The sequence below is a fragment of the Nyctereutes procyonoides genome, unplaced genomic scaffold, assembly GCF_905146905.1.
Source record: "Nyctereutes procyonoides isolate TBG_1078 unplaced genomic scaffold, NYPRO_anot_genome, whole genome shotgun sequence".
NCBI lineage: Eukaryota > Metazoa > Chordata > Mammalia > Carnivora > Canidae > Nyctereutes > Nyctereutes procyonoides.
This window is the reverse complement of record NW_026575035.1, coordinates 1,123,622-1,148,319: the sequence shown is the minus strand read 5'-3', so window position 1 is coordinate 1,148,319 and position 24,698 is coordinate 1,123,622. Positions and strand designations below refer to the sequence as shown.

The 24,698-nt window shown below is 43.1% G+C and overlaps 1 protein-coding gene across 3 annotated transcripts in view; it reads right to left on the bottom strand.

The window, feature by feature from the left end:
* Positions 1-614: 614 nt before the first annotated feature.
* Positions 615-24,698, bottom strand: part of PAG1 (phosphoprotein membrane anchor with glycosphingolipid microdomains 1) — a 60,857-nt gene continuing 36,773 nt past the window's right edge. For all 3 annotated transcript variants that reach the window (XM_055318235.1, XM_055318236.1, XM_055318233.1), the window contains exons 3-7: positions 23,263-23,314; positions 19,826-19,922; positions 17,111-17,709; positions 13,755-13,814; positions 615-9,106 (exon numbers count right to left, since the gene is read on the bottom strand). In XM_055318235.1, coding sequence (XP_055174210.1) covers positions 8,738-9,106; positions 13,755-13,814; positions 17,111-17,709; positions 19,826-19,922; positions 23,263-23,314 — 1,177 coding nt within the window. In that variant the 3' untranslated portion in view covers positions 615-8,737. The remainder of the gene's footprint in view (positions 9,107-13,754; positions 13,815-17,110; positions 17,710-19,825; positions 19,923-23,262; positions 23,315-24,698) is intronic.

The following is a 24,698-nucleotide window of genomic DNA, read 5'->3' as shown; positions in this document are numbered from 1 at the left end:
AGACATCAAGGAATCCAGAGCTTGCCAAAGAAAACCCTTCCTTCACCTTTTGGCCCAAAGGCCAGTCTCCAGTTGTCAGGAAGGGGACAGCCAGGGTTGCTGATAGGATGCTGTTTGCTCTGCTGGGGTTACGCCTCCCTCAGCCACCAGGTGAGTGGGGTTCCCCATAGCCTGGGGCACTATTTGCTCTCTGGTTGCATTTTTTCACAAGAGTGGCTGCCAGTGTTGGGTAGACATCGTCAAAAATTTCCCAGGCTTGTGAGGATGGCCTGTTGGCATTGATTTATAGCGTGTGCTGGGTAGCGTGCCCCAAACCTCATTTAATCCCCAAGACAACCCTGTGTGTAGGTTCTATACTATTAGCCTTCACTTTGTATGTGGAAATGGGTCTGGGTAAGTCCCACAAAGTGCCCGTGGAGCTGGGACTCAAACTTGGGTCCTTTTCTGCAGTTTGCAATTCTAACCACGACACTCTGCAGCCTGGTCATCAGGCACCTGCTCCTTCCTGTCACTATGGGGAACTGACTGCTAAAATCCCGAAACCCTGGGTATGCACCGAGGCACATAAGGTAACATTCTTGACAGTCCCAAACACCAAATGGATTTTAACAAGCTTTTATAATATAAAATGGACTTTTATTGCAATTTAAAAAGAACAAAGATGATTTGATAAGTGCCTTTAATTACAATGTACCTGCTATTTACATGTAATCATATTTTTGTACACAGCTTGAATAAGGTTCATTACATGTAAACTATAAGATATTACAAGTTAAACTCCAGCCTTTTGGGAACATTTAGAATAGAAATACTATTGGGCAGAAACACACAGAAAAAAATACCCATTTCAGTTCCTTACGTACCATTACTGGATGAACGATCAAGATTTGGCCACAGAAGAGAATTGTAATTATGTGGTGAATTGAAACTTATTCTTAACATGGCTAACAGTATTGCTATTATTTAAACCCTAACATAATAATTGGATCATTAAAAACAACACAACTTTAATTTATATAGCACCTTTCTTCCAGAGATCAAAGCATTTGTATTTATATTATCTTATTTGTCCCCATAACATCCATATGAGGTAGGCAATGGTTGGTATCATGATCCCCATTTTGTACATGGAGAAATTGAGGCACAGAGTCGTTAAATCATTTGTTCAAGGTCACACAGTAAAGTCAATGCTGGAACAGTGACCACAGAGCTGTGAGCTCATCTCTAAATCCCATGTTTCTCTTTAAGTTGTCCTTTCGGAGAATTTAATTCAATACCTCAATTCACTTTTCCAAGAAAAAAATGTGCATTTTTTTCTCCCATAAAAATTGTTGAAAACTATATTATAGGCAAGAAACAAGCACTGTGGGACAGAGGATAGACTGATGCCACATTCTTTTACTGAAGTCTTTTTGTTGGATTTTTTTTTTTTTTAACAAGGAGTTTCTTTTCCCAGTTACAACAAAGTTAGGTTTGTAAGGGAAACATATTTGAAAGGATGTATCTAGTTACCTCCAGATTATAGCTGTAGTAGCCATATTATGCAATTCATAAACCAGGCTTATTCCTGGGTTTACAAAGAAAATATCTAAAAATAACTTATGTCTTTGAGGTCAGCTTTGTCATTTCTACACACTTACAGTTTGCTCCTTAAGCAACTCAAAGTGGTAGACAGGGAGCGGGGACAATATATTTTCCAGAGACACAAGCACATGGAGACATAGGGGTGGGAAGTCTTGCCTATGCCACTTAGTTCATATTATATGTCTAATCCCTGTCCTGCTCGCCAACCCCTCCAAATCAAATAGTAGCTGGTACTTGGAAAAAAAAAATTTAAATGTCAAAATCTGAGGCATAAAGCGTTTCTCAAATGCTTGTTGACTTGTACATAAAACTCAGCTTATCTGGCATTTTTCAGATGCTTCTCCCTAAGAGGTAAGCCCTGCTAACACTGCTGCCAAAATTCCAGGACACCAGGAGGCAGTCATGGAGTAGCCCATCAGAATCGTTTCTAGGATGGCTCTGGGAAATAACAAGAAAAGCCTATATTCAAAAAATAAGTTCCAAAATAAAATAAAGGCAAGCAGGCCTAGAGGATAAGTCATGAAGATCATGTCAGATTCATTTATGGGTTTTACATTAAAAATAGATAAAAATGTGTCAAATGAATATTCAGAGACAGACTTGGCTTTTGGTTTTAGCAAACAAAAAAACCCAGATAGTATAGTTAGATTGTAGGCTCTGGGGCCAGGACTGGTCTTTCTTTTAGCCTTAACTGTCCTAGTGAGGGTCCCTAACTGGTACACTAGGTGAACTGCTGAAAATTAAATGTGTGAAGAGAATGAGCAAATGCCAGTTCTATTATCTTGGGGGGGGGGATTACACTCAAGAATAGCCACCCAAATAATTAGCTATGATGACTTAGAGAGTGAAGTTAAAAAAAAAAAAAAAACCAAAAAACTAAACACATCTTGGATCCTTAGCTGCATAGAAAGTGAGACCATGAGCCACTGCATCACCCATCCACCTATGCGAGTGCTTAAAAGGGATCTGGGTTCTTGCTTCAAATGTCAGACAGTCTGCCTACAAATGGCCAAATTATTCAATTATTCTTTGGTAACTCCACAGCTAGATGCTTGAACATTCAATTCAGAGGCACTGTTTCCCGAGGGAACGGGGACAATGGCTCCATGGCTAAAAGAAGTCACACTCAGCTTATTTTATAAGGGATGAATTTTTTAAGAAAGAGTTTTTCCTCAAAAGAGTCAGCATCCTCCTACTTTACAATGAAGTACTGGTGGGTTATTCCAAGGATTTAACTACCCTGGAACTTAGGAGACACCAGGCAGTCTCAATATATTGTGTGTGGGGGGGTGCAGTGAGCTTACCCAGTGAGTGTGGGGCAAATTTTCCTGTAACTGTGCGCTGGAGTCCTCAGTAGAACTTTCTGACATTCTCTCCCACAGCTGCCAAGTGCCCACCATTCTCATGAAGGATGTGGGTAAGAATGAACATGGTTTAGCAAAGCCCACGACAAATGCTTCCCTAGGCGGACCTGTGGCCTTATCTCTTGGCAGCCTGTGACACAGGAAAATGTGAGTTGGGCAGAGCTGTTTGCTCATGGGGGGGTGGGGGAGTGGGACGGTGTTGGGGCATGCTTCTATGCTGACAGGCAAGATCTGTGATCTGAGGATAGTGTCCCTGTTGGAAAAGATGTGTTGGGATGTCCTATGAATAGCAGAGAGCGGCTCCGGTGGGGAAGAGGAACAGGGGTGGTGCTATGCAGAGTGGTGGAAGGTCACCTGTGCAGGAGGAACCAAAGTGAGACTGGAAGAAATAGTGGCTTCATGACCCCACGCTTTAGGCTTGCTCCTTAGAGGGACTAGAGTAAGGAAGGGGGAAAATTGAAGATATTGAAGCCAATAAGAGATATTTTCAGACTTGAGGGTTTAAAAATTCCCAGTATTGGAAACAACTTTCCCACTCTTTTGTGGATTGGATGGTTTGATCACAACAAAGACTTTGAGACTGAAGAGGCAAAATGCCACTGTCATGGATTATTTTTTGAGCGAGAGGAGAGCTTTGAAACTGGTCGGGACCACCTAAGAGACAATATGTCACTTTTTTGAGAAACTATTTTTATGAGGAAAAAAATGCATGAATGATGAAATGCAAATTCCTATTTGTTTAGCTAGATTTCAAGCTTTCCCTGAAAACATGAGGTGCATTAATAATACATGATATTTAAAAGGTAGCAACATTAAAACTGTTGCCAATATCATACACAGAAGGTTTGAGGAATGACCGTTACCAGCCTTTATAATCCATTACATAAGGTGATCTGAGACATCCAGAGCATAATACATTTTTAAAAAAATACCCATAGCATATAAGTGGTGAACAAAGAAAAATCTAATTTAAATACATAAGATACATGATTACCAAATTGAATGCTTAAAAAATTGCCCTTTTAACAAAAATTGTAACATTTCTCATTCCATCTGGCATCAAGAGGAATCTGAACTACGATTTCTTAGTTAAATAAAGAAGAACCTGGGAAAACAATGCAGACTTTATAGCTCTCAGAGACCGGATGTAAACATACTTAAAAATGAGCAGTAGGAAAAAAAAACCCTACTTATGAATATTTGTTCTCTTCTGGACCACGGTTTTTTAAATTTACTTTCATACTTGCAGACAAAGACTAATTTATCACGGTTTCTCAACTGATGTCTTTAAGTCAAGCACTTTCTATTGTGTTCAACTTGTCCAATGCCACTGTCAAGAATAATGTGTTTAAGAAAAGGTACAACACAGAGCAAGAAAATACTACCACAGGACGAGGAATATAGATTTCACTGCCCCCCCAAAAAGCCATATTTGATATTAGAGACACATGTTCCTATTTTTCACATCAGTCACTTATTAACACCTACATTACACTTTAACTTTGCCCAATTACACAGTACAATAAGCCTGTCAAGATTTCCAGGAAAGAACCATCCGTACCTACTGTGCTTCCAGCAGCCCAGATGAAGCTGGCCAGGTGCCGGAGGCGACACTTTCCGAAGAATGGCATCACTAGATCACAGGGACTCATCGACTAGTACAAGGAACCCAGGGGGAAAAAATGTCATTTACTCATTTACAAAATCCTACTTGAGTCTCGAGCTGCAGCTCTGAGGTCATCCACGTCCCTGTCTCGAGCTGCCTTCTGTCGGGCACGCGATGTCACTGCTAAACTCCTGTGGCTTCCAAAGAGAATGAACTAAAATGCAACCATGTGATGACAGGCCACCGCTCCTGCCACCAGCTGAGGGGGTCACCTGGCCTCGGCTCCATCCCGGCCCGCGTGGCTCCTGCTTGCTTTTGGGCCAGATCTCTTCTCAACAGCACCTGCGAGGGGCACCTGTTTACCTTTCCTCCTGGCATGTTGGGCACATAATGAGCCACCCAGAGAAGAAAACGATCTTCAAACACCACTGTTTGTCAGCTAAGAAATTATGGACACAATTTAGAAGCTGAATTTATTAATTAGAAGAATGACATGAGGGCAACTTAAGAGGGTTTTCTTATAATTACTAAAGGAAAACTATTGGCTTTTTTTTTTAATTCTGCTTTTATGACAATGGTCATCACACTAGTAGGGTAGACATTCCAAATACATAATAGGACGTATCATCACTAATTAAGAACCAGAACTTTATATATATGTGTATGTATATATTTAAATCTATATGAATGTATAGTGTATACACACACACACACATATACAGACATAGTTTGTTACTGGCTAAATAAATGCTTTAATTAGAAAAATGAGAATCTAATATGAGAAATAGACACAGTGACATCTTGAGGTAAATTTTAGTTCTGTGCTGACTACCTATTGTTAGCACTCAATTGGAATTAACTCTTGGATTTTGAGGGCAGAAAAATCAGTAATTAGCCTTTTCCCCATAAAGGACGGCAGTATTTTCAAAAGCTTTAATAGACCTAATGATGCAACTTAGTGCAGCACCGGAAAAAAAAATGTGGCCCACATACTTGCAAAAATTACTTTTTTCTATAATTTAAAATGTCCTCAGACATTTCACATAAAAGTATGACAAAGGTCATACTTTCCTGCTGACTGCATTTGAGAAATAGTAAAAGCAGCATAAAAAATTCTTCTAAACTTTCAAAATATCTGACTAAAAAACAAAGATTCTACTTTTAGGCAAGGTGAGTTTATAATTCTGACTTATAAGACAAAAAAATCCCTAAAACTTACTTTATTTGTATAGTTTCGCAAACCTAAATTATAACAATGCATAATATGGATGTCAAAGTTGAACAGTAAAAATGTGTTTATAATTATGTTTCATACATTTAAACTCTTAACATTTAGCTGAACATGAAATTTTTTAAAAGAAGCTATAGGCTTTTGTCCAACTCAAAGACTAGCATAGATTTTCAACAAATAAAGTAAAAGTGATGCAATTTATGAAATATTGTACTGTAAGGTCAAAACCATGATGATGCATCAATAAATATACTTCAGTTGAGTACCCAATGGTCTAAAGAGCAGAGCCAGCTCCTAAAGTTTACTGTTTCTCCCTCCCCCAACTCTCATGGATTGTGCTATTAATTTTTCTTTTAGCATCTCTACTAGAGGGCCTTCTAGTTTCTTTTAAAATACACTTTTGATACTTTAAATCACAACTCAGCGCAGATTCTCAAATCAAGATATTTCAGTGCATATTTTATGGCTATACTGCATAGCCTTTATTTCAGAACTTCTGGGGGAAATTCTGATAGTGAAATTTCAGGATGACATGAGTAATTTATAAAGAACTTTTCTCTCTAGAAATGATTTTACACTTTAGAGATCATACCCACTTCCCTGGCAATAAGTAAAGACACTATGAAATACAAGAAAACTTTTGAGTGGTCAGGCGCTCGGAAAGGACATTATTGCAGCAAGCACAACAGTAGGTATGCGATGTGACACAGATCACCCGGTGCTAAAGGAACCTCACGGTATAGAGATTGTTGGGTCAAACTCAATACTAAGCAAACAATGAAAATCACCAGGCAAAACAGTGCTTATGAAAGATGTGAATTCAAAGAGCAAAGACCTTGGCGCCTTCCCGATAACCGTTCCCCCCACCCAAAGGTATTCTATTATTACCATCTAGGACGATTGTGCTTAGGCTCGTGAGGTCCTCATGGGAGAGGCTAGGCTGACTGCAAAATAATGACAACCAACCAGCTGACCCCAACAAAGCTCACTTGACAATTTCAGAAACGTTATTACTTAGCAGTCATAGGATCAAGCCATGAATGCAAGGGATGGAAGAGACATGCCAATGAGCTGGTTCCTACCATTTTCAAGATGCTTCATCCTCCAAATCGCATCCTTTGTCACAATGGGTGAAAACTGTGAGATTATTCGACCTGAAAACCCAAGGATATCACAGTAGAAGAATTGCCTCTTTTTTTTTTCCTCTATCAGTGTAGGCAAGGGTCCCTTTCTATAGCCACACTGCGTAGTAGCAGGGTCCTTTTCACAGGAAAAGTGAACAAATTTCCCAATGTTGGCCTTCTAAAAATCTAAAGAGATGATAAAATTCAAACCAGGCTGAACTCTTAATCGGAGTTATTTTAGCCACTGATTTTTGTAAAATGAAGAGGAAAAGAATCTCAATAGGCAATTTGCATTTGCAAGCACTGGATTGCAGAATCCATCAGTATAAATTTTCTTAAAGCTGTAACTAAATCTTAATGGAATTATAATACTTTCATGAGGTTAATAATACAGTTATCCCTAGTCTTATTTCATTCTTCTATTTTTTCTTTACCATTTCAAATATTTCAGTATTGCCCACCACAAATCACTGAAAATGCTCATTTATGTTCATTCCACTTATTCTCTAGTGAGCCAGATGACTTTGACCAGGGCTCCAAGTACCATTTGAAAAGTTAAGTCTTTAAAAACCTACAATATTTTAAACACTTGATTAGAAAACAGATTAACAACTATGTGTAATTATCTAGCTTATGTGCTTTATGGTGTTTTTTCAAAATGAGAGTATAAATCATTGTACATAAAATCAAAATAGTTAATATACATTTTTTTCTGGCACTTTCTAGAAATTAGGCGTTAAACATAAAACATCTTATAAATTTATATAACAAAAATAAATGTTTACATTTTGATTTTAGATAGATTACCTTAGGGTAGCAAGTTAACTTATGAAATCTCACACTGTTGGTGTGGCAGAGGGATCATCAGAAATACACATTCAAGTCCACAGCCCTTCAGAGACGGACGCCATGGCTGTCGTCCAAATATGTGGTCTGTGTCCCAACATAGAGATTAAGGCTCTCTGTTTCAGAGGAATGGGCTCTGGGCTAAAACAAGTATAGAAGTACCACAATATTTGTTGAAAATACTGAAAAGGCTCTGAAGAGTTTCCAATACTGGGGTGGGGGGGCACCTTTTGACTAGAAAAATAAAATAAAGCATCTAAAAATGACTTCAAGTACTTTGGGAGAGGTTGCTGATGTGGACTGCCCAAACCAGAAGGTATAAAGCCCTAAGAAGCTCGAGGGGCAGCCCCAGTCCTATCCACCTGCAGGGCTCCTTTTTCCAGGTGTGATTCTCAGAAGAGGACTGGTGAGCTGATGGTAACCAGCAACCACAGTCTTTTTTTTTTTTTTTACCATCTTGAGACACCAAAGTTGAAGGCAAAGGCCAGGCCTTGTGGGAGAATTTTCTTGGAATGAACCATTAGAAGTTGGAAGATTTCAAGGGGGGAGAAAGCCATACATTTAAAGGTGAGGAGCGGAGACCAAAAGGGAAAGAAAGGACGAAAAACCTGGCTCTTGTGAATGGCAGTATCCGGGGCAGGCGGAGTCGTGGTTCTTGATGAGTGCAGTTCTTCCCTGCATCTTGGCTTTCCCCCTGCGCACAGGACAAAACTACTGGTGGCTGGGATCTTTCCAGAGGGTGAGGGTGCAGAAGGGAGATGTGCTTGGGTGTGCCAGTGCCCCCGGCAAGCAGGGGCACGCTCGGGTGCCGTCGGGTATGTACCTCACTGTTTCCAACCCTGGCAATCAGTCCCCACGTCTTCCATTGTCTTCAGATTCCTAGAGCAGCATATGAAGTAGGGGTTGATACCGCCTTTGTCTTCCACAGAAGAAGTGCCCCCAGCAGCTGATCGAATGCCATCTGGGGTTGCCTTCTGGGCGGCTAGAGCCTGGTGATATCCCTGCCTTGCTGCAAGTCCCCAATGCTCTCATAGTCATTCTCCTTTGGGAAAAGGCCGCGCTGGCCGTTGGTCTCTGGGGTGGCCTTTTCTTCCTCTCTGTTCAGAGTTTGTATTGCTTCATAATCAGGCTCAGGCTCCTCACCGGGTCTCGCTGCTGGTGGAAGCGTGCTGACACTGTTTGGGGTTTTCTCAAAGTCTTTAACAGTAGCATAGAGATCATTACAGGAAGAGGGGGATCTCTGAGTGGCTCTTTGGATGGAGGTGTAGGCAGACTCTGGTGCCTTAAGGGTCTGTCCTGATTTATTCCCTGACTGTCCAGGTTTATTTACTGATGAATACATGGCTGAGATCTAGAAAACAAAAAGGTGAAGTAAATAAGCTTCAAATTTGACCTCTCCCTCCCCTTTTAAACTGACAAGTTAAGATATTTAGCACTTACAGGCATGTGTGTGTCCCTTTAAGACTTTTTTTTTTTTTTTTTTTGCCAATTTTCCCCCCAGGTCTGGTGAGATATTATTGATATATTACATGGTAATTTGATACATATATATATACTGTGAAATGATTAACAGAAAGGTTAGTTAACTCCTCCATTACTACAGTTACCAGTGTGTGTGTGTGTGTGTGTGTGTGTGTATGTGTGTGGTGATAACATTTAAGATCTACTCAGCGGAGCATGTAAGTGGCTCAGTGGTTGACCGTCTGCCTTTGGCTCAGGGCATGATCCCGGGATCTTGGGATTGAGTCCCTATCAGGCTCCCTGCATGGAGCCTGCTTCTCCCTCTGCCTCTCATGAATAAATAAATAAAATCTTTTTTTTTTTTAAAGATCTACTCTTTCAAGTATGATAGTATACTACTTTTAATTATAGTCACCATGATCTATATTAGAGCCCCAAGACTTATTCAGCTTATAGCAGGGAGTTTGTGCCCTTTGACGAACATGTCCCCATTTCCCTTATTCCCTAACCGCTGGCAACCACCATTCTATTTCCTATTTCTATGAGTTTGGGTTGTTTAAATTCCACATGTATGTGAGAACATATAGTATTTGTGTTTCTCTGACTTATTTCACTTTTAGCATAATGCTCTCATGATCTATCCAAGTTGTTACAAAAGGCAGAAATTCCTTTTTATGATTGAATAATATTCCATTGTGTGTATGTGTGCATATACACACGTATATGTGTGTGTGTGTGTGTGTGTGTGTATATATATATATATACACACACACACACACACAAATGTGTATTTATAATGTGAGTGTATCTCTCTTATATTCTTTATCCATTCATCGGCTGATGGACACTTGGTTTGTTTCCAATCTTGGCCATTGTTGAGTAATGCTGCAAAGAATATGAGAGTGAAGATATGTCTTCAAGAAAATGATTTCATTTCCTTCAGATATAAACCCAGAAGTGGATTCTTTATTAACTGTACTAATTCTGGAGCATACTTCCAGAGAACAATTATATATGGTAGCTTCAACTTTGTAAGTAGACCAGACACATTGGCATAACTCCAGGAAAACCAGGTTCTCTCTGGGTCATCTGAGGGATGGGAAGTTCAAGAGGCCTCCAGGTCCTGACTAGAGTATCATGTTTCATTCGATTTCGATTATCAGAATGCTATTCCACCTGAAAAAAGGCTCTACTACTTTAAGAAAAAAAGGGCAGAAAACATATGTGAGATGAATGGTTCTCAGAATGTGGGCTTCAAACTGGCAGCAGCAGGATCTGGGAATTTACTGGAAAGGTAAGTCCTCGGGCCCCATCCCAGAAGCACTGGACTGGAAACGCTGGGGTGGGGCAAAGCACTCTGCTGGTTTTCATGGGCACTAGAGTGTGAGAACCTTTGAACGAGACTATTTGATCCACTCTTTCTGCATCAGAGCGGTCTGAAAAAGTAGGTCCTGGATTCTCACTGGCAATACACATACATCTGCAAAAGCATCATTTTCCATTAATTTTCAACTTCTCTGCATAATACTGGTTAAAAAGACATTTGCAGAAGGTGATAAGCTTTTTTTTTTTTCCAGTGGGAAAAATTCATTCTTATTTGCCACCAGCCAACTCAGAAGTGAAATTCGCAGACAATGAACTTACAGGGTGCTCTTTCCTATGCGAAGAGTGGGCTACTTTCCAGACACACCTACTCAGTCTTGCTAATACACCCCATATAACCTCTACTATCAAGAGGGATTTAATTTTCTTTGATAATGATAGATTAAACATACTGATAAAGATTTTTTTTGGGGGGTATTTTATTGTTAGAAATCATGGTTGGAAATAAGTAGAAATAACCTTCATTACCTATATTTATCTTGGCCATAATGATTGATTTATTCAAACACCCAAGAAATAAATGAACATGCCTCCTGACAGATGCTTGGCTTCCCAAGTGCAGAGAGATATTTTCTTGCTTTCACATATCTCACATACTGTGGATGAAGTTTCCAGCTGGCCGCAAACGCTTCTTAAGACAGGCCTGCCGCATGCTAACCGGTCATTTGCATGAGAACTTTTCACTGCAGGCTGGTGGTTCTGTTTTGCCAGGCCTTGACAATCCACAGATTTAGAGCCAGAGAAATCTTATCTTTGGGAAATTCTTGCCATGTGGGTCTAACCCTTCTAATCAATATTAAATTAACATTCTCATCTTAGAGATTTTAGTGGAAAAATTACTCTTGAAAGGAAGGTGTGTAATTTCTTTGAATTAGGAAGAGTTAAGGTAAGTTGTTTGCTTTTCATGGTGAGGAACAGACATACAGAACTTATTATGTGAAAGGTGGTCCAAGCCGAAAATGTGGACAGATGATAAAGGGTAAATCATAAGATGACAGTGAAGAGGGGACTCTTCACCTTCAGGGAAGCATCAAGGACAAACATGCCTTTACCTACATTTTTTTTTTTTTAACCTACATTCTAACAATGGGGCTTGGCCCGGTTCAGCTTCTCTCCTCAACTCTCTTCCCCATGATGCCTGCCATCAATACCCCTGCTGTTTGTAATTACTTAGGTTTTACAGGCTCTTTCATTAACTAAAAACTTGATATTATCTTTGGGCACCAACCTAACCATGCAGAGGATATAATTTTTAATGCATATAAAAGATTCTCAAGTCTTCTGATGCTCTGTTTGAGTATTTGCCTTCTAGAACTATTATTTCTATTTTGTAGATGGGTTCCTTTCAAGCCCCCTTGCTATTTACCTTCACAATTTTTCCCTTTTATATCTTTCATTTTTATTATTCAGGCTGTAAATTGTTATGTTCTCATAAATTACTCTCTACCTTTTCCCTATTTCTCTTTCTATAAGTACCCCTGCCCCCATCTTTCTGTTAAATTGGGATAATAGTACTTAAAACTCAGATCGCAGTTTCAGTCTGGACTAACATTGTATTGCATAAATACAGAAATAAGTGACTTCCATAATTATTTTTTCTAAAACACTTTCCTAAAATGAATACATGAGTCACAGTTCTTTAATCTGTCTTAAAAATCAACCAGTATACCAAGGTCCTATTTTCTGAAACCATTAACAATCTAAGATTAGAAGAAAAATAATTAAAAATTTTACTTAGTCTCAACTTATTTTAAAGGACTGATTTCCAGATCTCTCATATATTCTATTTTCTTGTCCCAAGTGGGATGGCTCTGGTGCAGTGTGGACCAGATGGCTGGAAGAAGGCAAAGGAGCCGCCATGGGCCTGGTAGGAGGGCAATGCCATGGTCTGGGGAGCGAGGGCGGGGGTGGGGGGGGCGTACAGGGGACATGGAAAGAGTGGTGTGTGAAAGAAACCCTTTGAGATGGAATTCAGGGGACATGGCTATTGATGGAATCTGAGGACAGCGAGGAAATGGGGTGTCAAAGATGATGCCCGGGGTTCTGGCTGGTGTGACCAGGTGACTAGATGGCAGGTCCATTCCCTGGGCCAGGAAACACAGAGGCATGTGGGCATCCATCACCTATGGAAAGTTCTTCTGCTCTTTGAACTTCCAGCGTGCGACTGTAGTCTATTCCATATTTCAATACTCTGCAAAGTCTATAATAGGAGGGGATGTACCTGCATATGTATGTCATTTTTCTACATGTACCAAATTTACTGTGCTAGGAATTCCAGACAGAAGCTTTATGCAGCTAGATAAATTAAGGTGTTCAGCAATCTGAGCCTAGCTCGATATAATATATATACTGGCTTTTATAAACTTAATGCTTCCGTGAAAAGTTAACCGGTGAATATCTAGCCCTGGTTCTTGGGAGGATATACAGTCCCTCCTTGTTGGCTGCTATGTCTGACTGCTGCTCCAGCCTGATTTGTACTTTCTGGAGTTACCTGCTGTCTACCTCCAAAATGCCTCATTGAAACCTTCCCCTTCATCTCCCAGACTGGATTAAATTCCCTACACCCACCTGTTCCAATTTCCTGTATTTTCCAACCCATGATTAATTTCCTTCAAAGGTGGACTTCCTGACTGCTCACTAAGCTCTCGTACTTAAATTTCTCTTTTCTCATTCTATTTTCTCCCCTGCTCATTCTATTTTTTCTTTTTTTTAAAGATTTTATTTATTTATTCATGAGAGACAAAGAGAGAGGGGGGGGCGGGGGCAGAGACATAGGCAGAGGAGGAAGCAGGCTCCACGCAGGGAGCCTGATGTGGGACCCGATCCCGGGACTCCAGGATCACACCCTGGGCCGAAGGCAAGTGCTAAACCACTGAGCCACCCAGGGATCCCCTCTATTTTTTTCTGATGCTTCTTTCTTCCTCAGTTTCTTTTACTTAGGTGACCCGTTCATCCTGTCCTCCCCCTTATCTCACCATCTGCCAGTTACTCTCTCTGAGCCATTATAAAGCCAACATCCCCAAACCCTGGTCTCCAGACATATGCTGAAGAGTATTTTAGCTTTTTTGGAGAAGGGTAACATTGACAGGCGTTTATGCAAGGAGAGAAACTATACTTTAGAGCTTTCCAGTTATTTAAAAAGCAACAAAACTCACCTCTTCTTCTGTTAGAGTTGGGTCCTCTTCCCGGGACTTGTATGACAATGAACTAAATCTCTGTTAAAATAAACACAAGCCAAGGGAAGGTATAGTTTGAAGTCAATAATCCAGCCTTTCTTTTGCATATGTTTTGACAATCTAATAAAAATGTTTTCAAATGATTTTTAGGGAAGAAATTTTTCTACAAAGAAATTACGTCAAGCAACTGAGGATAAACACTTCTAAAAATTTGTGTGATGTTTTTCAATACCCAGTAGTATTAAATACCCAATGCCCTTTCCAGTCACTGGTGAAATCAACCCTCAAGTGAGTCCTTAATGCTGCTCCATGTCATACCACACTTGTTAGTATACCCGGTCCTGGCTCTCCTAGCTGTCTACCTCCTAGCTTCTTTTCTCTCCTCAGACTCCAACACCTCCTACCTCCTCACCCCATCCTTACTCTTACCTGGTGACCTTGAGAAAAACTGAAGAAATCTCCATGAACTTGTACCCCACCCTGCCCCCCATCTCTGTCTTCACCAATTTTCCTTCCTCCCTGTCACCAAAGAACTTTCTAAGCCCCTCTTTAATTAAGGTGATGAATGAAATCCTGTCCCCTCGCATCTACTCAGGAATACGTGCTCCAGCAATTCTCCCATTTTCTTTAGATCATCAGCTTTTCCCTCCCTATGAAATCATTCCCACCCACGTGAAACCATGCTGTTATTTCTGATTCTAAAAACAAAACAGCCCATCCCTTTATTAGCAGAACCTCCTAAAAGAGTTGTCTGAAAAAGCTGCCCAAATAATGGTTCTCTTCCTATTCTTTCTCTAAACCCATTTCAGTCACGCTTCTGACTCTGACACTCCACAGACACCAATATCCACCATGTAGCCAATGGGACTGACAGTCCTCAGCCCTCACTTTCTGATTCATCGCTGTTATTTGCCACAGTGGCCACTCCTCTGTCCCTGAACCTTCTTTACCTGGCTTCCAGGACACTGAGCTTTCCTGTTTTTCTTTCCTATTTTGGTGTCCTCTGTTCCTTTTCTTTCCCAGACTTGTGCCCTGGGAACTCCTCTAGATGCCATTACACTCATTCGATGATCTCATCCAATGTCATAGCTTTAAGGAAAAATTTCTGCTGAGGATTTCCAAGTGTACAAATCCAGCCCAGGCCTTTTCTCACAAGGCTGCTCATTCATCCAGCCGCTCTCTGCTGCTTCTACTCAGACATCCAGTATGTATCTCAAATGAAACATGGCCAGCACCGAATACCCAATCTTCTCCAAAAACTTGCCTGCCTGTCATCCTCTCCATTTCAGTTAAGGGCGATTCCATGTTTCTGGCGGCTCAGGCCAAACCTGGGATCGTCATTATTTTGTCTTTCTTTCTTCACACATCTGGTCCACCAACAAATATCTTGGCTCTAGTTTAGTTTCTCCCATGACTTCTGGCCTGTTCCAAGCTACCACCATCTCTTGTCTGATTTGTGAGAATGGCCACCTGTTTGGTCTCCTTGCTCCTACCCTTTACAGTTGAATTTAACACTATAGTCAGGGGTCTCTTTTCTAGACCTAGAATAATCTGTTCTTCTGCTCAAGATTTTCTAATGACCCCTGATTTATTCAGATTATGAGTAAGGGCCATATAGGATTGGGCCCCTGATTACCTTTCTACTACTCTTATCCTGCTCATCTAGTCCCCCTCCTCTTCTCTGGATAAGCCGGGTAAGGTGCAGCCTCAGAGCCTTCACATGCCCAATCCCTCTGCTCCATCTGCTCTTCCCCAACTTATTCTCACTTCCTTGAACACTTTATTCAAATGCCACCTTCACAGTAGGCATACCCCAATTCACAACTGTACTCCCACTCCGCGTTCCTAATTCTGTTTTAATTTTTCTCTATAAAACTTAAAGCCTTCTAAAATGCCATATATTTTACTTATGTACATATTTATGCCTTTCTCTCTCTACTAAAATGTAAGGTCCACAGGTCCATATAAATTTTTGCTCATTTATGTTTTGGTCACTAGTGTATTCTTAGCACCTAGAAGATTGTGTGGCATAAAGTTGGTACTCACTAAAATCTTGTGAATTAATGAAAAAAATGAATGAATATTAATATTTCAAGTTCTCTGAATTGCTTTAAATTAGGATTTTTTATAATGGAGATGACGGGGTATTCATTCTTATATCACTATAGAAAGGTAATCTGATTCCCAGACAGATATATCCAGATTCTAATGTGGTATCTGGAGAACTGCTCACTAGTAGTGGTTAGACAATTGACTTCTTGTCTTTTTCAAGTAAAAAAAGCTTTAATTGCTTTAGGCACTATAAACTTTACGTTAGTTTTATTATCTCTGGTTATATGAAAGGCAAAACATTAGACTGCATTTTTGCATTTTATGACTAGGTTCATAGATAGACACTTGTATTGGGGCTCGCGACAGCTGGTTTCATGAGCAATACTAAAATTCAAAATGCATTCAGAGAATACCACAAAGAATGACTGACTTGGTGTAACCTAAATAACCATAGTCAGGGTTCACATTTTGATCATGACCTCCAGATGCTTTTTAAGGCTACTATTAACTAACCCCTACGTGTCCTTCCTTCCTACCAAAGCCTCAGATGAGAACTTTGCTTTTTTGCTTTTTTTTTTCCTGTGTAGAGAATAGAAATCAGATACTAGTTGCTTAAAGACGAGGAGGCCTAGTTAAATCCCAAGGAGATACTGACAACAGGAGATGTGAATTTCAGGCTACTGTGGCTCCTACATCAAGTTATCAGAAAAAAGAGAAGGCTGAGGCATTATTAATACATTTTACAGCTTCGTTGACTATCTAAACTGAAGCGTTACAGGCCATTGCTTTGAAATCGCCACAAAATCTTTTACTTGATTTATATAAAAGTATGCATAGAATCAGATACAACCAGTGGTCCTGTAAGTCTGTTCTCTCTGTGGTCCGATTCCTGGGATTCCCGGAAGGGCAAAGATCACCATGATGCTTGAGGAGCAACAAACAGAAGATGCTAAATGTGTGGCAAAGGGTCTAGTCTCCATTTAATTCCTGATCTTCAAAATGAAGAAAATAATACTCGGCCCCAATTAGACATGATGTAAACACTGGAAAATATCCAAGTAAGGTGCCAACAGAGAAATATTTTACAAACACGAGTTTTCAGTATTTTATTATTTGGAGGCAGGAAGAAGTCAAACACAGCTTACACTAAAACAGCTTTCATCATTCAACGAACCTGAAAGTGTTTGTATATATTTCCCAGAACAATGTGCCAGCCAAAGCCCCAGGATTAGCTACATTAGATTCCCCATCAGGACAAAAGCACGTGAGACAAAGGAGCCCACCTTGTTGGTGTCACTGGTCCCCTCTGTGGCTCCTTCTTCTGTCTTGCTCTCTTCTTTCTCCTGGAGGTTTTCGTTTTCGTCCAGAAGTTTAACAGGGACAGGTGGTGGGGCCTCCTCTTCCGCATCACACGAATCTCCGAGAATGGTCTCTGCATTAACACTCTGTCGACACTTTTTGTTTCTATCCACCGAGGCATATTCAGCGAAGTCTGCTTGGGGGGCTTGGGGCCCTGGAAGCTCTTTCAAGGCGGAAGTCGACTTTGATCTGCTGCTCTGGCCTCTCCCTGGGTTCACAGCTGTGGCCACCTCCTTAATTTCTTTCACAGTCTCATACAAGCAGTCCTCCACCATGTTTTCTTGGGAGGAACTATCCTTCAGCACTTCATATGGCCCTTCCATCCCCAGGCCTTGGTCCCCGTCCCCGCTCCTCGTGCTGAGCGTCGTGTCCACGGCACTGTCGGGAGGAATTCTGGGCAGTTCCCGGCTCTGATGACATTTCGGCTTCCCCGTGCTGTCCTGGGAGTCCAGCAGATCTGAAGCTGACGTCTGCACCTCCTCATAATGTTGCATGCACGTCAGAGTACTGTCTTCTGAAAGGACTAAAGTGGCAGAAGTATTAAAAAAAGATGGAGAAAGACAATCTCTTAAATAATTATTGCAGTGAACCGGATGACGAAACATTAGGTTAAATCAAGGTGCTTGCTTCTTACTGGACTCTGAGCTGCAAATTACAGATGATAGGATTGTTAGTTGATATTTCAACCACAGCTGAAACGAAAAGCAGCGATTACGTCTTTCCAATACATTATTTAATGAACTATCCTAGCTATAAATGTGGTTCCCGGTTACTTTCATTGCTTATTGATGGGACTCTTGTAGGCAGCGTGTCTCATGCGACCTGAGGTCTGACTCCATGAGCTGGGCACCCAAACGGGGGGCATGTGTGGTGGCCACCTGCCCCGGCCTTACTGGCCACCTCCCGTTTGGAGGGAATGACTGGTGCCCATCTGCCTCTACATGGTCATGGCGGACGTGATGCAAGCAGTGAGACAAAAATGTACCCTCAACCACAAGCACAAAGGGACCGTACCCCCGTGCCTCTTCAAAGGTCTTCCTTCCACCTCACCTCCCTACTACCATTTCTACCTCAAATTAGAAAGTCAACTGTGAAGTTTAGATGTCCACGGAGATGCACCATGTGAAACCATTCAGTCATCCTTTTAGCAAATGTTCTTTGAGTGCCTACTATGTGCCAGAGACCGCTGAAGTGCTGGAGATACATCAACATCAACAAAGCAGAGACCCGCCCTTCTGATACTTAACATCGTACTGAACAAGTTTCTAAATTACTGTCACCTCGGTTTTATATTCTTTATATACTACATAGTCTTCACATGTAAATATAAAAAGTGTACGTCTGTATTTATATATTCACGCATGTATTTATCTTCTATACTCTTTATATAGTATACAGTCCTTACGTGTTATATATAGTCCTTATATATGTAGATATGTGTGATTATAATTTATGATTTTTAATCTTTTTTTTTTCATTGACTGGATTGGGATTCTCTAAGACCCCTGGAGCCCAGGACAGTGTCTAACACAACGCAGGCGCCACTCTATGTGTACTTAATCATCACAGAGGGCGTGAACTTTTCCCTCCCGGTCCCAGAAGTGTGTATGGTGGACAGAGAACAGGCACCGGAGCCTGAAGACTCTGGGGTTGAGGCTGCCCCTCCGCTTCCTTACCAGTACATGGGGTAACGAGACAACCTCTTATCTTACATCAGGTGGAAGCACTTTGTAAACAGGAAAGTGCAAAGCAAGTGTCATTGCTGTTTTTGTCAGGGAGAGCACCCAGCGCATGAAATAGGCAGTATGCAGAGTGCTTCCAAAGGTGCGTCCAGGACTCAGCTTGCCGGCCTCAAATTAAGGATCCTCAGCACCCTGACTATGATCTGAGGCAAATTATTAGACTCTCCCTGGAGGGCAAAATAATGGCCTCTGAAAGTGTCCAGGTCCTAATCGCCGGGATCTGTGTGTGTGTGTGTGTGTGATGTCACGTGGAGTAAAGGGTGCAAATGAACTATTAGCTGACCCTGAGATGGAATTGCAGCCTGAGCCACCCAGGGGGAACCGATGTCATCATAAGGGTCCCTTCAAGTGACAGAGGAGGCAGGGAGGGTGGAGAGAGGTGGAGATGGAGGGAGAAGCTAGGAATGAAAAAATGCAGGTGGCCTCTGGAAGCTGAAACGGGTAAGGAAACAGATTCACCTGAGAGCCTCTAGGAGGAAATGAAGCTCTGCTGGGACTCTGACTGCAGGGCTAGGAGTCCATATATTTCTGTTGGTCTAATGCACCAGGTTTGCGGCAATCTATCGAAGCAGCAATGTGCCACTGTTTCTTCACCTGTAAGCTGTGGAGAGTTACGAGAGCCTCTTTCCAGGAGTAGTAATATTACTACTAGTAACAGGAATCTTACAGGGTAGTTGTAGGATGAGTGAGTATACAAATCTTGGAGCCACGGCACAGAGAAACCCATGAATAAATATTAGGTTTTCATCCAAATGAGCTTATTTGTGCTAAAACTGGTGGGAATACTAGGAGTGAGCAAGAACACACTGCCTAGTTTTTGAGCTACATATTTGGAAACTGACTTCTTCCTCGGGCGATGAGGCCTGCGTGGAAAGCCGGTATCTTTGCGGAACTTACTGTCGCCATTGGTGAGTATCCCGTTCTGCTCGCTGCTGGCAGGTGCATCTGTGGCCAGGCTGGTCACCGAACGGCTGAACATCTCCTTGTCGGAAGGCTGCAGGGCAAACACCACAGGAACAATCAGAGTGAAGCAGAGGACAGTGGCCATGGCTTTTTTTTTTTTTCTAAAAATTAAAACAGCAACAACAGAAACCCAACTCCCCTTAAACTATTAAAAATTAAGCAAAATTGAATTGCTCAGTTGTACCAGTCACATTCTGAATGCTCAACAGCCACAGGTGGCTAGTGGTTACCGCATGGGATCAGGTTCAGACACGTCCGTCATGGGGCAGAGCTCTCTTGGACGGAGTTGTCCTAGACTCTTCAGGACACTGCAATCTTCTGAGGCCATTGCCAGAGCTTTCTACCTGGTGGTCTACAAGCGGGCTACAGCTCAAGGTGAGAAGGGGACCAGAAGCCCCGGTGCTGGTCAGAACCGACCCCAGCAGACAGCAGGCTCAGCTTCGTACCGCAAGTGCTGAAACGTGCTGTTCTTAAAGGCATATGATGCCAAGAAAAACATGCCACCTGAAGGGAAGAGACTTCAGTCTGGCCAAAGATAGACAACGTCCTTGGTTTCTGAGTTTATTTCATAACCAGCCACGCCTCTGCTTCAGGGCTCAGGGAAACAATCATGTGTGAAGCAGCAGGTTTGCAAACCTTTCTTATTCTCCCAAATTCAGGAAGGAAGCTGGGCTCCAATGTGGAGCTCCTATGTGGAATAACATGCCAGCCTGAGCTCTAGCTACGGGCATTCAGAAAGTAAGTTAGTAGTTCACGTGTTTCTTCAAATGCCCAACTGGTTCCACATAGCAGCCTGAATCACTGCTAACGTGACCTGTTCCCACAGCTTCTCACAGAATACACAGCATGCGTGACCCAGGGCCACACCTGGACCATGTGTCAGGATGCCACATGGCAAGTTCTTTTTTTATTTTTTTATTTTTTTTTGGCAAGTTCCAATATAAACAGCTCCAGAAGCTTGGCTAGCTGGCTTCATAAGTTCTCTGACTTCTTACTGGGAACCCAATAATAATAGTAGAGAGCATACAGCTCATGCTGTGTTGCGAACCCTTACTGGAGTCAGCTGCTTCAGTGTAAGGCTGCCCCTGACCATAGAGCGCTAGGAGGTGGGTCATTGCATTAGGGTGCAGGAACTTATGGTGCAGATGCTCAAGGCACAGAAACGTCACACCTGGACAGGAGTCAGGGGTGAAGGGGGAAGGCTCCCAGGCAGGCTCACAACAGCATCATCGCCCATCCCTGCTGAAGTAGTGTAATCGGGGTTCTAGCCACCACATCTACTCTTAGCTTCCAAGAGAAAGGGCCCATGGGGGACCACAAGTGAGCCTCCCTCCTTCCATAGCCCCGAGGAACACACTACAGGGCACCCCTGTGCCTTTGGATTGTTTTAAGCTACAGTTTAGTGGTGCCTCCTCTGGGGACTAGGAGGGAGCAGGGATGTAGCTGGGGCCAGGGGTGGGGAGGTGAGGCTGACCACAGGGGCTTCTTTGGCCTAAGTGGCCAATCTGCAAGTTGAACAGGATTTAGAAGCTGAGAGGGAGGCTCTTAAAGAGAGTGGGTGCACAGGCTGTGTGTGTGAGCTCGCACCCCACTGCCCACGTGAACGTATGCTCCTGCTTGCTCGCTCACTCATGCACATCTGTGTAAGAGAGGCTTTGGGGGGCAGCCCGGGTGGCTCAGCGGTTTAGCACCGCCTTCATCGCAGGGCCTGACCCTGGAGACCCGGGATGGAGTCCCACGTCGAGCTCCCTGCATGGAGCCTGCTTCTCCCTCTGCCTGTGTCTCTGCCTCTCTCTTTCTCTCTCTCTCTCTCTGTGTCTCTCATGAATAAATAAAATCTTTTTTTTTTTTTTTAAAAAGAGAGGCTGTGGGGTTATTAGGTAAGGACATGGTACAGGAAGAGTTCCGTCTTCCTTCTGCCCACCTGCCTCTCTACCTCACCCAGGGCTGCTGTTGACCCTAGGTGGGCAAGCAGGCGCTGCAGGTCTACCGCAGGGGTTCTCAAACATGAGCATCCAACAGAATCACATGGTGGGTGCCTGCTAATGGTTCCCTGGGCCCCATGGATTTCAGGTGCAGCTGCTGCTGCCAGCAGTGCAGGCCACACACGAGAACCGCTGCTCGGGAAGGATCGGGAGGGAGGACACAGATGGAAGCCCTGTCTCTGGCCCTACTCTCACCCACCACCCGGCACCCAGGAGCATGGGCGGTGATGAAGAAGGTGGGGCCTGGGACCTTCACAACAGCAGAACTGTCCTCCACCGCCACCCCCTTCTGGACGCCACCACAGCAGCAATCTGTGCAAACGGTGCTGTGTGCAGTGGAAGCGACCAGAGCGCAGGGGGTCTGGGATGGGAGAGCCCTCGGGGGGAAGCTCTGAGGGGGGGCCTGGGATGGTAGAGCCCTCCTGGGGAAGCTCTGACCCCACTGCTGGCTACATGTTTTACATCCTTTCCTCCAAAGCAGCTCTTGCGTGATCTTGAGAAAGTACCTCAGGGACCGGAAACACCTCTGTTTTAGCACTGCCGTGGGGACAAAACTGATGACATCGGCCCTGCGAATATGTGGGTGGCCCTGTCCCCAGCTGCTAGAATTGCTCAGCAAGACGAGGGCATGATCCTGAGTGGAGAGGACAAGGAGGACCAGGCCGCTCAGGCTGCTCCTCACCAGGAAGGATCTGAGGGGCTTGTCGGGGTCTGGTGAGAAATGGTGGACTCTGGACACCCGGCTGGGCCATAGCTCAACATGAGGTCACACTGGAGTCTTTAGAAAATGGGGACACTTGCATAGAAACATGCTTTAGAAGAGAGATAATGGAGAGAGACCCAGGAGAACGACACGTGACGACGAAGGCACTGAGGAGCGGCAAAGACCACCAGCACGCCACCAGAAGCTAGAAGGGCCTGGGATAGATTCGGCCTCCACGGTCCAGAAGAACCAGCCCCGCTGACATCCTGATCTCCAGCTCTAGCCCCCAGAACATCAGGACAATGCAGTTAAGAGCATTTAAGCGCTACAGTGTGGGGTCCTTTGTTATGCAGCCTTGCAAACCGATAAACAATGATACAGGGCTGGGGCTGGGCACAGGCCACCCTGCATCCCTGCAGTAGTTGGGAGCTCCCTCAGGATCTCTCTGGCAGCAGCAGGATCACATCCATTTCAGAAACTCTCCCAACCAACCTAGCTAATTGCTTGGGCCTCCAGTCACGCAGAGTAAGAATCCTACAGAGAGAGGGCGCAGCCCAGGCAGCCAGCTACCTCTGGCCGAGTTCTTTCCCCTGGGTTGCTTCAGCGCATCAGCGTGTGGGAACATGCTCGGAAAAGTGGCTAGGGTTTTAAAGCACACACAGACATGTGCACACGGGTCTCACCACATTCATCAGGTTCTCATGATCCCCGCTATGCTGCCTTGGCTTCTTTTCTCTGAAATGGAAAAAGGAAACATTGCTGTAATATCAAACATGCCGTCGCAAATCAAACATACACTCCCCTTTCTATCCTAATATTTATCGGCGCTTAAATCTCCCTTTTAAGATCCTGGTTTATTTTGCCAAGGAAGCAGAAGCCGGACAGTGACTCCCATCGCTCTTTTGCAGGTGTCAGGGTCAAGTCACAGCATGAGACTGGTCGCTTCTCTGGCTCTCCCCTTTCTCCCAGAGTAGAAAATACAAGTTTACAACAAAAGGACTGGGAGGCACGTTCCTGAGTAGAAACTGTTCATACCTAGAATACTAGAAAAGGATTTTGCCTTTTTTTTTTTTAAAGGAAATCCAGACAATTCTCAATTCTTCATCTGTCTTAACTCAGAATCTTTACAACGTTGACTGCACCCTGCAACGGGACTGGGAAAATAATGAAAGAAAATACAAATTTTGGCAAGTCGGGAAGGATACATGCTCTCAGGATGAGTCATATGTACTTCCAGTCTATGGAAAAGTCCATCGAATAAAAATAGAATTTATTTTTACTCTGGACAGTCTAAAGAAAGCCATCGGTACTAGAGAACACATTTCCCGTACACGCACAAAGCAACAGTGACACCCAGTGGGAGTGAAAATAATTACAGGCAGGCCCTCGCAAGTCCAAGGGAGCAGACACTGCCTGCTGGCCATCTTCTGATCAGACTCAGAACCCGGCTGTAGAGCCCCAGGTCTAAACTGGGAAGGGCAAAAAAAAAATTTTTTAAATAAAGAAAAATAAACTGGAAAGGGATTAGGGTCACTTGGTTCAGAGAGTCCATCTGTGTCCCCCTCCTGACGGAGACCTCAGGGGTCTATCTGCAAACTCAGGGGTCATCTCTAGACTTGTAAGTGACCCTCGTTGAGTCTCTCCTGAGGTTACTGAGAGGAGGGTTTAGAGGAGGGCTGACTGGTCTACACCGACCCCACAGCACCAATCCACTGGGAGGCTGCCCATGCCCCAACAGTGTTCAAACACTGGGAAATTACTCCCTGTGAGAAAGAGCTTTGCTCCTGAGCAAAGATCTCTTTTTTTTTTTGGGGGGGGGGGGTGTATAGAGATTTTTATATGAGGGAGACAGGGTGGGGGAAGAAGTAGCATAGACAAAAGACAGGATGATTATTTCTGTTCATCTCTCACATAGGAAAATCAACCTGTTCCTTAAACTGCACTTCTAGATTACAGATCTTGAGGAAAACGATCCTTTCAACTATGTAACAGCAATCATTCTCGGTAAGTCTCAAGGGGCAGCAAAAAGAGGGTCTTGAATGCGCGGCATACTTAGATCTGTAAATGTCCACAGATGGGAAGACGGTATAGACTTTAACAAGGATGTGCTCTGGAGAAC